The sequence below is a fragment of the Pleurodeles waltl genome, chromosome 4_1, assembly GCF_031143425.1.
Source record: "Pleurodeles waltl isolate 20211129_DDA chromosome 4_1, aPleWal1.hap1.20221129, whole genome shotgun sequence".
Taxonomy (NCBI): Eukaryota; Metazoa; Chordata; class Amphibia; order Caudata; family Salamandridae; genus Pleurodeles; species Pleurodeles waltl.
This window is the reverse complement of record NC_090442.1, coordinates 141,643,091-141,662,358: the sequence shown is the minus strand read 5'-3', so window position 1 is coordinate 141,662,358 and position 19,268 is coordinate 141,643,091. Positions and strand designations below refer to the sequence as shown.

The following is a 19,268-nucleotide window of genomic DNA, read 5'->3' as shown; positions in this document are numbered from 1 at the left end:
CCCTCAGACAGGTTTCTGCCCCCCTGGGGTCCAGGCAGCCCTGGCCCAGGAAGGCAGAACAAAGGATTTCCTCTGAGAGAGGGTGTTACACCCTCTCCCTTTGGAAATAGGTGTGAAGGGCTGGGGAGGAGTAGCCTCCCCCAGCCTCTGGAAATGCTTTGGTGGGCACAGATGGTGCCCATCTCTGCATAAGCCAATCTACACCGGTTCAGGGATACCCCAGCCCTGCTCTGGCACGAAACTGGACAAAGGAAAGGGGAGTGACCACTCCCCTGACCAGTACCTCCCAGGGGAGGTGCCCAGAGCTCCTCCATTGTGTCCCAGACCTCTGCCATCTTGGAAACAGAGGTGTTGGGGGCACACTGGACTGCTCTGAGTGGCCAGTGCCAGCAGGTGACGTCAGAGACACCCTCTGATAGGCTCTTACCTTTCTTGGTAGCCAATCCTCCTTCCTTGGTAGCCAAACCTCCTTTTCTGGCTATTTAGGGCCTCTGCTTTGGGGAATTCTTCAGATAACGAATGCAAGAGCTCACCAAAGTTCCTCTGCATCTCCCTCTTCGACTTCTACCAAGGATCGACCGCTGACTGCTCCAGGACGCCTGCAAAACCGCAACAAAGTAGCAAGACGACAACCAGAAACATTGTAGCGCCTAATCCTGCTGGCTTTCTCGACTGTTTCCAGGTGGTGCATGCTCTGGGGGTAGCCTGCCTTCACCCTGCACCAGAAGCTCCGAAGAAATCTCCTGTGGGTCGACTGAATCTTACCCCTGCTTACGCAGGCACCAAAAGACTGCATCACCGGTCCTCTGGGTCCCCTCTCATCCTGACGAGCGTGGTCCCTGGAACACAGCAACTCTGTCCAAGTGACTCCCACAGTCCAGTGACTCTTCAGTCCAAGTTTGGTGGACGTAAGTCCTTGCCTCCCCACGCTGGGCTGCAAACCTGTGTACTGCGTGATTTGCAGCTGCTCCGGCTCCTCTGCACTTTTCCAGGATTTCCTTCGTGCACAGCCTAGCCTTGGTCCCCAGCAGTCCATCCTGCTGTGCACAACCCGCTGAGTTGGCCTCCGACATCGTGGGACCCTCCTTTGTAACTTCGCTGTCTCCTCCTCCAAAAGACGACATCCTGGTCCTTCCTGGTCCTCAGCAGCACCCAAAAACCTCTACAGTGACCCTTGCAGCTAGCAAGGCTTGTTTGCGGTATTTCTGCGTGGGAACACCTCTGCAAGCTTCATCGCGACGTGGGACATCTTCCATCCAAAGGAGAAGTTCCTAGTCCTCTTCTTTCTTGCAGAACTCCAAGCTTCTTCCATCCAGAGGCAGCTTCCTTGTACCTTCATCCGGGGTTTTCTGGGCTCCTGCCCCCCCATGGACACTGTCGCGACTATTGGACTTGGTCCCCTTGCTTTGCAGGTCCTCAGGTCCAGGAATCCGTTTTCAGTGCACTGCTGGTGTTTGTTGTTCTTGCAGAATCCCCCTATCACGACTATTGTGCTCTTTTGGGGTAGTAGGTGTACTTTACTCCTACTTTTCAGGGTCTTGGGGTGGGGTATCTTGAACACACTGACTGTTTTCTTACAGTCCCAGCGACCCTCTACAAGCTCCCATAGGTCTGGGGTCCATTCGTGGTTCACATTCCACTTTTGGAGTATATGGTTTGTGTTGCCCCTATACCTATGTGTGCCTATTGCAACCTAATTCTACACTGTTTGCATTACTTTTTTTACTCTTACTTACCTGTTTTGGGTTTGTGTACATATAACTTGTGTATATTACTTACCTTCTTACTGAAGGTACTCACTGAGATAATTTTGGCATATTGTCATAAAAATAAAGTACCTTTATTTTTAGTAACTCTGTGTATTGTGTTTTCTTATGATATTGTGCATATGATATAAGTGGTATAGTAAGGAACTTTGCATGTCTCCTAGTTCAGCCTAAGCTGCTTTGCCATAGCTACCTTCTATCAGCCTAAGCTGCTAGAAACACCTCTATTCTACTAATAAGGGATAACTGGACCTGGCACAAGGTGTAAGTACTTTTGGTACCCACTACAAGCCAGGCCAGCCTCCTACACCAGGTCTGGATAAAATGGTGGATAGAGTTGTGAGGGAATGCTGTGTGTGTGTTAATGCTGAGAAATTGTTGAAGACTGTGCCGGCCCCTTTGCGTCCTGTGCCGTGGCCAGAATCACCATGGCAGAACCCAGGATTTGACATTTCTGGCCTTTTTTATTCTTTGCCTGTTGAAGCTCATTATGCTTTAGTATTGGTGGACTATCACTCTAAATGGCCTGAGGTGAAATTAGTACCTCAGGTGTCTTCGAGTACTATTATTGAGTTCTTCAAAGAAGTGTTTGCAAGAGAAGGGTATCCTGAAATGTTAATATCAGATAATGGTGTCCAATTAGTAGCCAAAGAGATGCAAGGATTTTTCAGCTATAGCAATATTAAGCATGTTACCACTCCTTTATACAAACCCCAAGGGAATGGGCAAGTTGAGCGATTCAACCGAGTTCTGAAGGAAAGTATTAGCTGGGCACGAGGTTTTGGAGGACAGTGGAAGGAAAAGTTGAGAGAAAAACTATGGCATTACCGTATTATTCCTCAGAGTACTACTGAAGTGAGTCCTTTCAAATTGCTACGAGGAAGACATCCTGTCTCTAAACGCTGTCCATGGTGGTTTAAAAAGAAACAAGGGAAGGATTGGGAAAAAGTGTGTATGGAGGAAATTAAGGATAGGGTGAGAGTGAAGCAGGAGAAGTATAAAGAAGTGTATGACAACAGATGGAAAGCAAAGGAACCGTCATTTGTAGTAGGAGATTGGGTCAAGGTATGCAAACCAGGATTTGTGCAGAAAGGTATGTCTAAGTTTGGCAGAGCTATGAAAGCGATGAAGGTGTTTAATAAGAGTGTGGTTACACATAATGGAAAAGTTTGGAGTGTGAGAAGGTTGGCAAAGTATAAGGCTGGGCTAGAACGTGCACCTAGCGTGAGTACTGCAGGCTCTTTGGTTAAAGTATGAATGAATGGTGAGATGGTGCCAGTTTTGGGGAATGTGAGTGTCGGTAGTAGTCTAGGTGAGGTTGTGTTAGAAGAGAATCCATCATGTGAGAGGGAGATTCATAATGCTACCACATGTAGTGATGATGTGATTATGGAAGAGGGTTCTATAGCTTCAAGAATCAAATCTGACGCTCATACAAGATATGTGTCTTCCAAACTGGTAGACTTTGTGTAGTTTTGTGGAAGTTTATTATTTTATCTTTAGGTAAAAAAATGTAAATACTGTACAGTTTTATCGTATTATTCTTGTATGTTGTTTCTCTAAAGGGGGAAATGTGTTGTGTATTTTTATCATATGTGTGTGTAGTATAGCTAGAGTAATGTCTCCGTTATGGTATCTTGGGATGGAGTGTGGAATGTAAGATGGAAGGTGTGAGGGATTGAGCTGGAAGGAGACAAGCAGGGAGGAGTACTGTGCTGTTGCTAAATAAAGCTCTACTAATGTTCTTATGGGCGTGGACTTGGAATCATTACAAATTGCCTTAGATTATCAATATCAACTTTTGTACTGCCTGTTATAATGATAAATTGTTGCCTATCCCACAGCACAATTATGTTTTAACCCAACAGCTGTGTTAATGGCCTTCTATAGTCACTCCTGGGGTGGTGCAGCTGTTTCATTGCAACTGTCTGAACTTCTCATTGCACAAAAGATAGTGCTTTTTGACATTTTTCTCATGTTAGAGATTTCACTGCTTGTTTTTAGTCGTGATAAAGTGTCACTTAAGATGTCACACATAGTAATGGAATGTCACACATAAGCAGGCTGAGACCAAGGGAATGTCACATAGAATGACTCTGAAAAAGTGGCAGCTACTTGTATAATTTCCTTAAGACTTGCCATAAAGTTTCGAAACAGGGCCTAACTTAAAATCATTTTCATAGAGGAGATCAGAGCAAAACAGTTTGAGGACCTCAGGTCTAGCTCCTCAGTTTATATGGCCAACCTGAAAATCTGGTTCATCCTTGTTCAACCAGATCACCAAACACACGCGCCTCACTCGAAATTAGTTAAAATAAAGATATCGGCACTAACTCTCTGAGTTAAGTCTCGACACCCATTGGCGTGTGAAAACGTGTCCATCCTTTTTAATATTGGCTGTGAATAGCCGACAGGCATCATGAGCAATCCTGCTCTGCCTTTCTTTCGCTCGCTCCACCCACAACGACTTGGCCAATCAGGCGTCTCCTGGCACCTCGCCATCCAATGCCAAGAGGCGGGAGGGGACAGCGCCCGCCCGCCTGAGAACTAGAAGGCTTTGCGCGTCGCGTGCACCTCTGCTTCTTGTGCACCCTTCCGCAGAAAGAAGTTCATCCCCAGAACAGCAGTCATGGCCACCAGCGTGAAGCTGAACACCGGGGCTCTCATGCCAGCGCTGGGGCTGGGTACATGGCAGGTAAGGAGGGCACAACATGCATAATGGAACATATATATTTATACATAGATGTGTGTAGATGCAAAGGGCAAACTTTGCCCTGGATCTGGGAGTGCCCATCCCTGCTTTATACTTTTAATGTATGTTCTGGTATGTTTACATTTGCATGTTCTCCTCTGTGAGTGCAGGACTTTAAAGGTATGAGGATACACGCTAGCAAGAAGAGGGCTCTGTGATTTTACATCATAGCTGCAAAGTTTTCAGATGGCTTATGGATGTCAGTTCTATGATTTCAGAGTTGTCATGTGTGATATTCTACTGCCAAATATGTGACACTTTCTAGTCAGTAAATTATAACAATCACTAGTAGTTGGGTGCTAAAACCAGAGGGGAATACACGGGTATACTTTCTTTACTGTACTGTGGCTAAGGTCAAGGAAATATTAAGCATTGCTTCTAGAAGTCCGCATATTCTCCACTAAAGCCCATCCCGAAATCATGCCCCGTAGACTTCTGTATTGCATCTGTGATTTACTGCTGCAGTCTCAATATCCACATTTTACTTATTGTTACATACCAGGGTGATGTCTGAAAGAAATCCGAATCTCGTGGCTGAACTGCGCAGTGTGTGTTCCTAGGCAAACACTTTATTTCACCAAGCCTATGCTTTGTACATTAGCACATATAAGAACCTTCAAACACATCGGTTCGGGGTAGGTGCTGTACAGAAAAATCGATCTTGTTTAATAGACTAAAATGTTGCTCCTTGTATAATAAATAACCAGCCCACACACAGGGTACGAATGACCGACTCCTGACTTGCCTCTTTGTTGACTAATCGCATTGTCTTCAGAGCGAGGCAGGAATATTTCTCAGTTCTCTATGAGAAGGGAGTGAGTATGGTAGGGGCTGAATGAATTCTCTCTCTGAGGGCCAACGGGAATGAAAAGAAGGGCCGTGTTCGAGCTGTTTTCAGTTCTGCCTGCTAGTGTTTGATGAGTTCTGGGAATAGTCCGCTGCATCGATGACGTTACAGCTTGTAATGGTAGCTCAGTTTCTAGCCTTCCACTGCTGCAAAGACAGCACTGAACTCCCAGCGAGGCCTCCTTCGAGGTAATGGTGCTGAGATCTGTTAACTCTTGGATAGTGCAGAACCACTCCAGGGTCTCGTCACTAGACTCCGAACTGTCCATGATGCTGCCATCAGTGGCCTAAATAGCACTTTGTTGACCACCAGTTCAGGACGGAAAAGTCACACATTACACGCTTCGAAACCTTCAGAAACAAAACGTTGCTTTAACAGCATTGACCTTTTTTCCTTCTGTGTTTAAGCTATTCATTTCTTTTATGCTCCTTCCATATAGCTTTCATCCCTAATTATTTCTTCCTTTTTGTTTTAATCTTTCTCTTCCTTCTATAACTCCGCATCCACCTTCCAGTACTTTCTGCCCATCTTTCCCTTCTTTTCCTTAATTTCTTAGTCATTTTCTTTATTTATGCGTTTTTTCCACAATGATATGTCCTTCTGGCACAATCTCAATAATTGTTTATTAGTTTAATATAGTGTCACACCTTATGCATACTCGCACTTGTTGAAAGACAGTCCTGTGCGGCCAGTCCCAGGGTTTGTTAATTGCTCACTGTTGCACGATTTACTTGGCAAATATTTTAAATGTTCTGCTTGTGCACAGGCTCAGCTCTCCCTGTTATTTTGATGCCTCGCCCATCTGGCAAGCGCCACTTGTGCGAAGGAGCTGTCCAAGTTTCAGTCTCTCTCGCTCACTCACTCCCCCCCTCCCTTCCCGGTAGTGGGGAGACCATGGATTAACAAACTGAAATAAATACAGCAGCTCGCCTCATGCACAAAGCCAGGACAACTATCAGCACACTGCCAAAGTGGCAGAAAGCAGGAGGGATGCTGCCCAGGGCACCGCTGGCCGCTCGAACACCACCGAGTTACAGAGCGGGTCACGATGTCACCTGGTCTGGACGTGGAACAGGAAACAATCAGAGCTGCCGCCGCTGACCCAATACACTGCTGTGCCAAGCAGAAAGCAGGTGTCAGTCAGATCCACATGAGCAGTTGGTCCTGCTGCGTACTGTTTATCTTTTAAGTTACTCACTCTCCTATGACTTATGCAGCAAGTTCAGGCTCGGTTGGCAGAGACTAAACGTAAACTTCCGGTGACTGCCAGCAGCACATAGCGGCTTTAGCCGAATTGCTTGGGCTGCGGTTTAATTATATTTCCCACCCTTGTAATTTTGCACACAAGTACGTCGCAGTTGTATTGTGTGACTATTACATTTTGGTGCAGTGATGCGGACACCAGCGTTCAAATGCATTAGTCTAACCCCTGATGCGTGGTACTAGGCAGGCCTGTTACATAGGACAGGTCAAATGTTGTAATTCTCTGCAAGTCAGCAATGATAGTTAAGTGACAATGTGCCTGCAACAGAATAGATATTCTTTTGGGTAAAGCGAGGTCTGGGGTAGGCGTGGTTATGTGACAAAATGCCCCCAAATGTGCAGCGTTTTTGTCAGTCAGGAGTTAAGAGGAGCCTCTTCCACAGTCTTATTTTTGTTGAGTGATTGGGTCTTGCTGATGTTTTTGGATAATTCTCACCGCTCAAGCTGCCATAATGGCCGGAACAGTCGCCCCTTCCTCTAAAGATGCGCTACTGACCTCAGCTGAGGAGTTTGGATGATCCAGGGACAATGGCCCCATTGCTGCTTGCGCCTCTGCTCTCAGACGGCCGCACCTGTACAAAGGTCTAGTTCACATCATGCTGCTCAATGATTTTAGTCCCAAAAGTGCTCTAACCTCTACCGTGTGCTATGTAGATCCACCTTTCTGTGTCTCCTCGCTTTCATTCATTGTGATCGCCCCGTTCTTCTGTGGTGGCTCAGATTGGATTTTGGGTGGCTCATATGTTTGCATGTCCATGTGTTTTATATAGTGTTAACGCGCCACCCTCTGGGCTGTTCACAACCACACATCACGTAAAATATGATAGGGTTTATAAAATACTTGAAGAGGGTCATTTTTTAACATGTAGAAACTTTGATATTAATACAGCACATAATGGCACAGCACTGAGAGGTACTTGCTCAAAGTTTTGAAATGTTTTTAAAAAAGTGCGAAGAACCCTTGCAGTCGGAGGTTCAGTACAAGAGAAGAGGATGTGGCGTTACAGCCAAAGCTGCCAACTATGGCTCTGTGAAACCAGGTTTGAGTCCGGGCACAGCATCCTGTGTTTCTGGTCATATCACTTAATCTCCCTGTTCCTACAAAAATGAATGTGTCTTTGTGTAAAGTAACTGGTGCTCATATAAAACGCTGTAATAATACATTCGGGTGGTGTTCACGCTGTATAAAACTGCATTTAAAAAAAAAACAGGAGACGGAGAACGGAGCGAGTGAACTGAAACTACAAGCACTTTGTATGGAGTTCTCCAAGACAAAGAAAAAAGTAGATTCCAAAATGGGAGCAGTGGATGTTTACAAGTACTTGCTCCATGCTCTGGGGGAGGGCTAAACATAGGAGAGGCATGACTCCTTCATGCCATGGAGAAGTGGGGACAAAGGGGTTTGAGAGCAACGATGAAGCAAGCAAATGGAAAGCCTATGGGCGGGCTGAGACAGCACGTGCTCTGTCTAGCCGAGACCTTAAAATTGCTAAGGCAGAAATTGACTGAGCCCAGAGCGATTGCAGCTTCTGCTACTGGGCTCCACAGTCATACTATGCTATGCTGTTGGTATTTGTATTTTAATTATTTTTGCCATTTATTTGGTTTCATACTTCTTTCCATGTAGGATTTCCCGCCGACTGGTATCTGAAAACTTTATACAATTGAAAGTTTTTATACCATTTGGTCAGTATATCATACTGCATGGTGTGACTTACTTTGTTTGGGGCTGAAGAATATAACACCTGTATTGCTTTAGTCTGCTTAAGCTGCAGGAGGCGAAGTAATCTGAAATTTGACCGCCCAGTTACGTTATAACCAGTCATCTAAAGCAGTGCTATTGAATCAAATACTTTAGATGTTTTAGGCAGGAAATGCCTCTTCGCTGATTGGTGAGTTTGTGTGTGTGTGTTTGGTATGGATAAACGGGAGAGTGCAGGAATGAGGCAGAGTGTAGATAAATGGATGTATGAGTGATGGAGTGCACGGATGGTGAGTGATTCAGGTGCACAGACAATTGGATAAGTGAACATGATGAAGAGGCAGGCCTGACTTGTTGAGTTTACCAATGGGTGTTTTTTATTCGTCTTATTGCCGCTTTCTGCTCTGTTTGAGACACCACTGAATTGCAATAATATTTTTCTTTTGTCTTTTTTTTGTTACTTCAGTCTTCTCCAGGAAAAGTAACGGAGGCTGTGAAAGCTGCTATTGATGTAGGATATCGCCTTATTGATGCTGCCTACGTGTACGAGAATGAGAACGAAGTAGGGGAAGGAGTTCGTCAGAAAATCCAGGAGGGTGTCGTTAAACGAGAGGACTTGTTTATCGTCAGCAAGGTACTGTTCTGAGGGAGATGGTGGTGCTCCTGCTGGGCAGACGCAGGGCCTCATTTACAAGGCCTTTGCGTCACCGTTGCATAATTTTTTTTGACGCAGCGGTGTCACAAGCAGTGCTTTACACTGCTCCACATTAACAGACTGCATTCGGCCCAGTGCGTCACTTTGTACAAAGCGTCAATTTGTAAAGCCATGCATGCACCAGGTATAATGTATGCATGGTAGACGTTCCCTCGGGAAAAGCCACGCAGAACTGGCACACGGAAATTTACAACATTTCGCTGCGTCATTCTGCGACTGCAATGTGTCAGAATTTGACTGCCTGCTCAGAGCAAGTGTAAAACTGACACAGGGCTTTTCTTTATGGGAGTCTTCCTCGCATTGCTAGAGTAGCATCATTCTTTTGATGCTAGTCCAGCAATGCGTGAGTTTAGCGCCACAGCTGTGACAGAATTTCTGATGCATCTGTGAAAACGTGTGCCATTGAGCTCTGCATTGTAAACACAGCACGTCCATGGCGTCTCTAAGGGGTCGTAGGGCTGCGCAAGAAATCTGACGCATCGTTGCATCAGATTCTTGTAAATGAGACCCTTAGTTCTTTGCAAAAATCAAAATGTTTACAATGTGGTTTATAGTTTAGTAGATAATCAAATCAAATCAAAAACATTTATAAAGCGCGCTACTCACCCGTGAGGGTCTCAAGGCGCTAGGGGAAGGGGGTTACGGCTGCTCGAAGAGCCAGGTTTTGAGCTGCCTCCGGAATGCAGGGTGGTCATGGGTGGTCCTGAGGTTGGCGGGGAGGGAGTTCCATGTCTTGGCCGCCAGGTAGGAGAAGGATTTTCCACCTGCCGTGGTGCGGCGGATGCGAGGGACGGCGGCGAGTGCGAGGTTGGTGGAGCGAAGTTGACGGGTGGGCGTGTAGAAACTGAGGCGACAGTTGAGGTATTCGGGTCCCTTGTTGTGGAGGGCTTTGTCTGCGTGGGTGAGGAGCTGGAAGGTGATTCTTTTGCTGACAGGAAGCCAGTGCAGGTGTCTCAGGTGGGCGGAGATGTGGCTGTTGCGGGGTATGTCGAGGACGAGGCGGGCGGAGGCGTTTTGTATTCGCTGGAGACGTTTCTGGAGTTTAGCGGTGGTTCCTGCGTATAGGGTGTTTCCGTAGTCCAGGCGGCTTGTGACGAGGGCGTGGGTCACAGTTTTTCTGGTGTCGACGGGGATCCAGCGGAAGATCTTTCGGAGCATGCGGAGAGTGAGGAAGCAGGAGGATGATACGGCGTTGACTTGTTTGGTCATGGTGAGAAGCGGGTCCAGGATGAATCCGAGGTTGCATGCGTGGTCTGAGGGGGTTTGGGCGGTGCCTAGGGCCGTGGGCCACCAAGAGTCGTCCCAGGCGGACGGGGTGTTTCCGAGGATGAGGACTTCAGTTTTTTCTGAGTTCAGTTTCAGACGGCTGAGTTTCATCCATTCTGCGACGTCTTTCATTCCATCTTGCAGGTTGGTCTTGGCGCCAGTGGGGTCCTTGGTGAGGGAAAGTATCAGCTGATTGTCGTCGGCGTATGAGGTGATGTTGATGTTGTGTTTGCGTACAATGTCGGCGAGGGGGCTCATGTAGACATTGAAGAGAGAATGTTTGAATATGAAGGATGTTTTTCCCGTGCAGATACCTTCTTTGCAAATATCCAAATATAAATGTTTGCAGTGTGGTTTATGCTTTTGTAGATGATATGAAGGATGTTTTTGGGACACGAGCGCTCTAACAACTGATGGGAATGTTCGTGACTGTAGATTGTATTGGAGCTCCCTCCACAGATAAAGGTTAACTGTACTTATGCCTAAATTATCTGGAAAACTCTCCTTTAACCATAACTATTTCAAAGATTCAGAACACATAAAAAAACAAACCTAATTAAGAAAGCTTCGGGCAGGCAATTTTTACCTCAATATTTTCAGGGAGAGGGAGATGGATGGATGGACGGATGGACGGCTGGACGGACGGCTGGACGGATGGCTAGACGGATAGATAGATGGATGGCTGGATGGCTAGATGGATAGCTAGATGGATGGATGCATAGACAGATAGAAAGACGGATGGATGGCTAGATGGATGGCTAGATGGGTGGCTGGATAGATGTCTGGATAGATGGCTAGATAGATGGATGGCTAGATGGGTGGATAGATAGACGGATGGATGGCTAGATGGATGGCTGGGTAGATGGCTGGATAGATTGCTGGATAGATGGATACATAGATGGCTGGATAGATGGCTAGATGGATGGCTAGATGGATGGCTAGATGGATGGCTAGATAGATGGATGGATGGCTTGATGGATAGATAGATGAATAGATAGGTGGATGGATTGATAGATGGATGGATTGATTGATAGATGGATAGATAGATGGATGGATAGATGGCTAAATGGATAGATAGATGGGCGGATGGATAGATGGCTAGATAAATGGCTAGATAGATGGATAGATGGATGGATAGATGGATGGATAGATAGATGGATAGATAGATAGATAGATAGATAGATAGATAGATAGATAGATAGATAGATAGATAGATAGATAGATAGATAGATAGATAGATGGATATATGGATAAATGGATGGATGGATAGATAGATAGATAGATGGATAGATAGATGGATGGATAGATGGATAGATAGATGGATAGATAGATAGATAGATAGATAGATAGATAGATAGATAGATAGATAGATAGATAGATAGATAGATAGATAGATAGATAGATAGATGGATGGATGGATGGATGGATGGATGGATAGATAGATAGATGGATAGATGGATAGATGGATAGATAGATGGATAGATAGATAGATAGATAGATAGATGGATTGATGGATGGATGGATGGATGGATGGATGGATGGATAGATAGATAGATAGATAGATAGATAGATGGATAGATAGATAGATAGATAGATAGATAGATAGATAGATAGATAGATAGATAGATAGATAGATAGATAGATAGATAGATAGATAGATGGATAGATAAATGGCTAGATAGATGGATGGATAGATGGATGGATGGATGGATAGATGGATGGATAGATAGATGGATAGATAGATGGATAGATGGCTAGATAAATGGCTAGATAGATAGATGGATAGATGGCTAGATAAATGGCTAGATAGATGGATGGATGGATGGATAGATAGATAGATAGATGGATAGATGGCTAGATAAATGGCTAGATAGATGGATAGATAGATAGATGGATGGATGGATAGATAGATAGACGGATAGATGGCTAGATAGATGGATAGATAGATAGATAGATAGATAGATAGATAGATAGATAGATAGATAGATAGATAGATAGATGAATGGATAGATGGATAGTTGGATAGTTGGATGATAGATGGCTAGATAGATGGCTAAATGGCTAGATAGATGGCTAGATGGATTGGTAGATGGATGGCTAGCTAGATGGATAGATGGATGGCTAGTTGGATGGATGGATGGCTAGTTAGATGGATGGATGGATGGATAGATAGATGGATGGCTAGTTGAATGGATGGATAGATAGATAGATGGATGAATAGATAGACGGGCTGCTGGACAGACGGCTGGACGGATAGATAGATGTCTAGATGTATGGCTGGATGGCTAGATGGATGGATGAATAGATTGATGGATACATAGACGCATAGATACATGGATGGATGGCTAGATGGCTAGATAGATGGCTAGATGAATGGATGGCTAGATGGATGATGGATGGATGGCTAGGTGGATGGCTAGATGGATAGATAGATAGATGCATAGATGGATGGATGGATAGATGGATGGCTAGATAGATGGCTGGATAGATGGATGGGTAGATAGATGGATAGATGGCTGGCTAGATGGCTCGATAGATAGATAGATAGATAGATAGATAGATAGATAGATAGATAGATAGATAGATAGATAGATAGATAGATAGATAGATAGATAGATAGATAGATAGATAGATGGATGGCTAGATGGATGGCTAGATAGATGGATAGATAGATGGATATTTGGCTATATGGATGAATAGATAGGTGGATGGATGGATGGATAGATGGCTAGATAAATGGCTAGATAGATGGATGGCTAGATGGATAGCTTTATAGATGGATATATAGATGGATGTCTAGTTGGGTGGCTAGATGGCTGGATAGATAGATGGCTGGATAGATGGCTAGATGGATGGATGGATAGATGGATGGATGGGTGGATGGATAGATGATGGATGTATAGATAGGTGGATGGATGGATAGATAGATAGATAGATGGATTGATAGATGGCTAGATAGATGGATGGATTGATAGATGGACAGATAGATAGATAGATGGACGGATAGGTAGATTGAGAGATGGACGATAGATAGTTAGATTGATAAATGGACGGATAGATAGTTAGATAGATTGATAGATGGATGGATAGATAGCTGGATGGATACATAGATAGATGGATACATAGATAGATAGACGGTTAGATAGATGGATGATGCGTCTAGTGCATTATATTGACAGCCACAAATGAAATTATGTAAATGTATTTCTTGTATAGCGCAGCTCAACCCGGTGTAGGGTGTCGGGGTGCTTACATTTTGCTCTGGACGAGCATGGTAAATAAAGGAGGTGAGGAAATTATAGCCCATGTAAACATTATAAAACACCTGAGAAATATCATTGATGCAGACACAGTTCCTACTATCATCATGAATCACAGCATTTCAAAAAACCTCATTCATTTAGTCAAAAAATTCTCGGAAACTGAGGGATTAACCATATGCAACAAACGTAGGCTGCACTTTTAGAAGTCTCTGTACAACTTACGTGTGCTCCCCTAGGCTGGACAGAGCAGGCACAGTCCTTCTCCTTTGCTAGCCACCAGGTTCAGCAGGGACAATCCACGCCGGTGCAGTATCTCTTTGCTGAATCCATGGTGCAGCAGACAGTCCTTCTTCGGTCCTTCTTCCAGTCAAGATCTGAGTTCTGGGTGCTCTACTTATGCTCAGAAAATGCCATCTCGGCAGGATGCAGTTGGTAGGCAATGGGCTCCCACGTTCCCTCCCACCTTATGACCATTTCCTGCGAAATGTGGTGGCAGTTAGGAGTCCCAGGATGCATTATTTTGCTAATTTTCAGTATGACAGGACCACTCTCCCGGCGTGTGGAGCTGCCTAGTCAAACCCAGAGGTTTGGCTACCAAGTGAGCTACACACCCTTGGGAGACCGGTTTGGCAACTAGTTTCCCCTCTCCTGTCCCAAGTGCCAGCCTGTCTGCTTGAACAATGGAGCAGCCCCTCTCCCAAGTGTTACCCATTTCCCCTTCAAAGGCGGCTTCTCCTTTGAAGCTCGCCTTTTGGGCAGCACCCTCGTGGCTTCCTGCAAGAGGGAGGTGACACCTCCTTCCAGAGCAGGAACCTATTGTATCCTTTCCTGGGGGTCATTAGCACGTATCCCCAGGATGGCAGAAAGCTGTCTAGGTGAAAGGGCCACTTGTGTAACCAGAATGGGCATAGGGGATTAAAGGCAACAAAATGGCAACTTTGTTAAAGTAGCATACAGCAGCTTGTTACATTAATTTCGACCCGAGAATCAAGTCTGGTTTAATGTAATGAGTTGTTTGATACCTTGAATGACCCCTTTTGGTCACACCATTCCAGAGTTATTACAGCTTAGGGGTCAGAGTGTAGCTTTGCACTTGCCATTTGGGCAACCAAGCTTTTCCACAGAAAAAAATGATGGCTACATGCTTCCCCTGTCAAAGCATCTAAAGTTACATGTTCTGCCCGTGGAATGTTTTGCACCCTGCCTTAGGACTCAATAGGCCTGTTGACTTACACCTATGCTGGGGAATTCTGGCTTTGCCATAGCTTTAAATGGCAAAGTTGGGCCAGCTGTTAAAACTGCTTTTTCAGCCTACAAATGGCAGGCTTGGATTCTTGGTTTACTCGTGTCCTACTGTCCCACCCAGGGTGGCATGACCAGTGCTACAAACCCTCAGGTGGAAGGGGGCTCTAACTTGCCTGTCCTGAGTACTCTGGGGACCATTTACTAGGGGCTTACAGATAAGTTAGCTCAGCCAATTGGGTAAAAATCCAGTTTGACATAAGGGTAAATACACAGCCACTGATGTCAGGTTATCAGGCCTCAGTGCACTGTCAGCTTAAAAACAAGCAGCATCAGTTAAAAAATTAGGGGCTGACCATACAAAGAAGCATTGCATGACATATATTTGTATATTTATCATATAGCAACAGGAAGATATGGAAGACAGTTATAAGGCAGGCTAAAGACTGTAGAGTGCAGTGTCTAGATTAGGTAAATAGATGTCAGAAAAGCACATAGCCCGGTGAGGGTATACCACAGATCTAGGCCATGGTGTCCATCTATTTTAAAAAGTCTTGAAGGAATCTTTTCAATCAATTTCTGAACTGAGAGAATGTTGGGGCTTTCCGTAGGCCAGCAGGGTGCAAGTTTCAAATTTTGGGGCAGTGCCACAGAAAGTGTGTCTCAGTGTGGTAGACTTATTGAACTTAGTTAAGTTAGCTTTGTCCCTCCTTCAACGGTAATTTTTAAGTTGTGATATATGGGGTGCTTAGTTCAAGGCGCTTATCAATGCAGACAGTTTTATGTATATATTGAGCCTTAAGAGGTAGCCAGTCCATTAAATATAGCATTGGGGGTGATGTAATCTAAAGTTTTAGGCATGTGTGGCTGTAGATACACATGCTGTGCATACTCTTGGCATCTAGTGTGCATGTTGTTTTTCTTAGAATAATTTTTCTTGAGTCACAGGGCACTGTGACTCTACCTCTTGCTTGCAAATCGCATGGCCACCAGCTCCATTGTTAGATTGTTTTCTTTTCACCATTCGGTTCAGACGTGTGCTCCGCATTGATGCTGTCACAGTGTTTTTTTTCACAGTTCCTCTCCATCTGTCAGTGTTATATTCTAGTGCGGTCCCCTTCTCTCTGATCGGGTCAACGCCTGCAGTTTCGTCCAGAGTAAATCTCTGGTGGACCTCAGCGAGTGAAGCCTCGCCCATCTGGGCCCTTTTCCTTTCCACTTGGTCCACTCTTTCCATGCCTTACCTGTGATGGAACGGATGCCTTTTTGATATTGCTCTGTGTCACGCAAAAAATCCCTGGGCTGACCTCCACTAGGTCTGTGATCTTTGCCTCTTATCCGAGCACAATGAGACCACTTGCATCGCATGCCGGTCCTTCAGGTCAAAAAAGACTCTTATCATCCTGAGGCATCGGCTGCCGACAAGGAGACCTCCAGCACCGACCTCGAGATCTAAGACCTACTGGATCAACAGCTTGTGAGTAAAGCCCCACCCCCACCCACTCTCCCTCGACACCACCTATAAAGCTTCCACCCCAAAAGGGGCGTTCAGCCACTCTGGACTCACAGACACAGGCTTCTGGGCCGCCACTGCCTTTGGGCCATGGTCGGCACCGACCCTTGACCTCAGACCCTATGCGCAGCATCAGCTCATCGGCGAAGAAAGGCCTGCTTTGGGAAAAGGTTCAAGCGCTCCTTCTTTAAAAGGGGTATAAAGCACAACATCTACAGGGTTTGAAGTTGTATTCCCTCTTCTTCCTCATTCCCAAGGAGGACAGGCCCCTCAGGCCCATTCTGGACCTCAGTCCCCTGAACAAGTATACCCTATCAGAACATTTCCACATGGTCACTCTTCAGGATACCATTCCACTTCTACATCCCAGTTCGTTCAGCGCCACCTCCGGTTTGTGGTGCATGGCAAACACTATCAGTTCAAAGTGCTGCCCTTTGGGGTCACCACCACACCTCTGGTTTATACAAAATGCCTTGCAATAATCACTGCGCACCTACAAAGACCGGGCATCCATATATTTCCATACCTGGATGATTGGATGATAAAGAGTGTAACGCAGCAGCCGTGTCCTGTACATCCCCAAGCCATTATAAACCTGCTTCACGAACAGGGCTTTACAATCAACACTGTAAAGTCCCATCTCCAACCCCTTCAAAGCCAGCCCTATCTGGGAGCCATCCTCATTGTAGAGGTCGGCAAAGGATATCCTAGCCACAAAAATGCAGTTTGTTTAACTGACCCTGTGGCAGCAGGTTTACTTCATCTCGGACTGCAACAAAGACCTCTCGATAGAACAGGAACCTCTTCATGAAGTCGACGTGGCAGTCCTGTGCAGTGGCAGTTATGTTCAGCAATGGTACCCTTCCCAGCCGGGTGCAAACAGGAGCTCAGGTTCAGGTTGTGGCCTTTGGGCGGACTCATCCGGAATGTTGTGTCTTCTGCAGTTGCAACCTCCGGGCCGGAACATATTCTGGCCACCTATTACAAAGGACAGGCCTATGCCTTGGTGTACACACTAGATTAGTGTGACTGTAGGACCAAACAAAAGTCATGACACCTATTTCACATGTGGGTGGGCACTCATGGCAAGAGTATTTGCACCTTTACCATGCAAGGGACATTCCCATCCCCAGAGGTTTAATATATATATATGTTCGATGGCATGTGTAGCTGCAGATACACATCCTGTGCACATCCCGCCATCTGGTGTTGGGCTCGGAGTGTTACAAGTTGTTTTTCTTCGAAGAAGTCTTTTTTTCGAGTCACGAGACCGAGGGACTCCTCCCATTTCGACTCCATTGCGCATGGGCGTCGACTCCATCTTAGATTGTTTTTTATCCGCCATCGGGTTCGGGCGTGTTCCTTTTCGCTCCGTGTTTCGGGTCGGAAAGTTAGTTAGAATCGCGGGAAAAATCGTCGGTATTGTTTGCGTTCGGTATCGGGTTAGTTACAACAGATCGACACCGAATTAGGAAAAGAGCTCCGGTGGCCCTTCGGGGTTTTTCTTCCATCCCTGTCGGGGCCTGGTCGGCCCGGCCACGTGTCTCTTCAAGGCTGATGGAACGGACCCCATTCCGCTTCTGTCCAAAATGCCATAACAAGTATCCATATACAGATCAACATCTGGTCTGTAACTTGTGTTTGTCACCAGAACACAAGGAGGATACTTGTGAGGCCTGTCGAGCATTTCGGTCCAAGAAGACACTCAGGGACCGAAGAGCAAGAAGACTGCAAATGGCGTCGGCGCCGACAGGACAAGAGCGTTTCGAGGAGGAGGAAGAAACATTCTCCACCCAGGAGTCGGACTCTGAGGAGATCGATCCTGAGGAAACGCCGAAAACCGTGAGTAAGACGGCGAAACCAAAAACTCACGAGAAAAGCACTAAAGCCCAGGGGACGCCACCGCCAACAGGCCATGGCTTAACCCGAAAAGTAGGTGACCGTTCATCGGCACCGAAAAAGGGCGAGCTGGTGTCGAAGTCATCCGACTCCGGTCGAGATACCGGCACACAGCAATCTCGGGCCCGAGATAGTGGCTCAGAGAAGATTCGGCACCGAGACAGCGGCACCGAAACGGGTCGGCACCGAGAGAGCACGACACCGAAAGTAAAAAAGGTTTCGTCGGAGCCGAAAAAAGCAGCCGAAAAGGTTTCGGTACCGAAATATCCGGCCTCGGAACCGAAAACAAGTTCCTACACTGAGGAACAAGGACTGTCCACACAAATGAAGACACATAGATTTGGACAGGAATTACAGGCAATAGAGCCAGATCACACACAAAGACGGCTCTTTATTAAAAAAGATACAGGGAAGATCAGCACTCTTCCTCCAGTCAAAATGAAACGCAAGCTTGCCTTCCAAGACAAAGACAAACAGCCACACGCAAAGGTGGCTAAAGAAGTAACACCGCCACCATCCCCACATCACTCTCCGCAACCATCACCGGTAGCCACTCTACCAATGATGCAATCCCCAACTCATACAGGAATGAGTCAAGATGACCCTGACGCATGGGACCTTTATGACGCACCAGTGTCAGATAACAGTCCAGAATGCTATCCAGCTAAACCATCGCCACCAGAGGATAGTACAGGCTACGCACAGGTGGTGTCAAGAGCAGCTGCATTTCATAATGTCAGCCTTCATTCAGAGCCCATTGAAGACGACTTTCTTTTTAATACACTGTCGTCCACACACAGCCAATATCAGAGTCTTCCTATGCTACCCGGAATGCTAAAACACTCCAAACAAGTGTTTGAGGAGCCTGTTAAAGGGAGAGCCATTACTCCAAGGGTAGATAAAAAATATAAACCGCCACCAACAGACCCAGTGTACATTACACAACAGCTAACACCAGACTCTGTTGTAGTGGGAGCAGCGCGCAAAAGAGCCAACTCTCATACTTCGGAGATGCACCACCTCCAGATAAAGAGAGTCGA

The 19,268-nt window shown here is 45.9% G+C and overlaps 1 protein-coding gene across 1 annotated transcript in view; it reads left to right on the top strand.

Moving 5' to 3' along the window:
* Positions 1-4,316: 4,316 nt before the first annotated feature.
* The window catches only part of LOC138287482 (aldo-keto reductase family 1 member B1-like), a 111,432-nt gene continuing 96,480 nt past the window's right edge, over positions 4,317-19,268 (top strand). The window contains exons 1-2 of the mRNA XM_069227929.1: positions 4,317-4,461; positions 8,797-8,964. Of these exons, the coding sequence (XP_069084030.1) occupies positions 4,396-4,461; positions 8,797-8,964 (234 nt within the window). The 5' untranslated portion in view covers positions 4,317-4,395. The remainder of the gene's footprint in view (positions 4,462-8,796; positions 8,965-19,268) is intronic.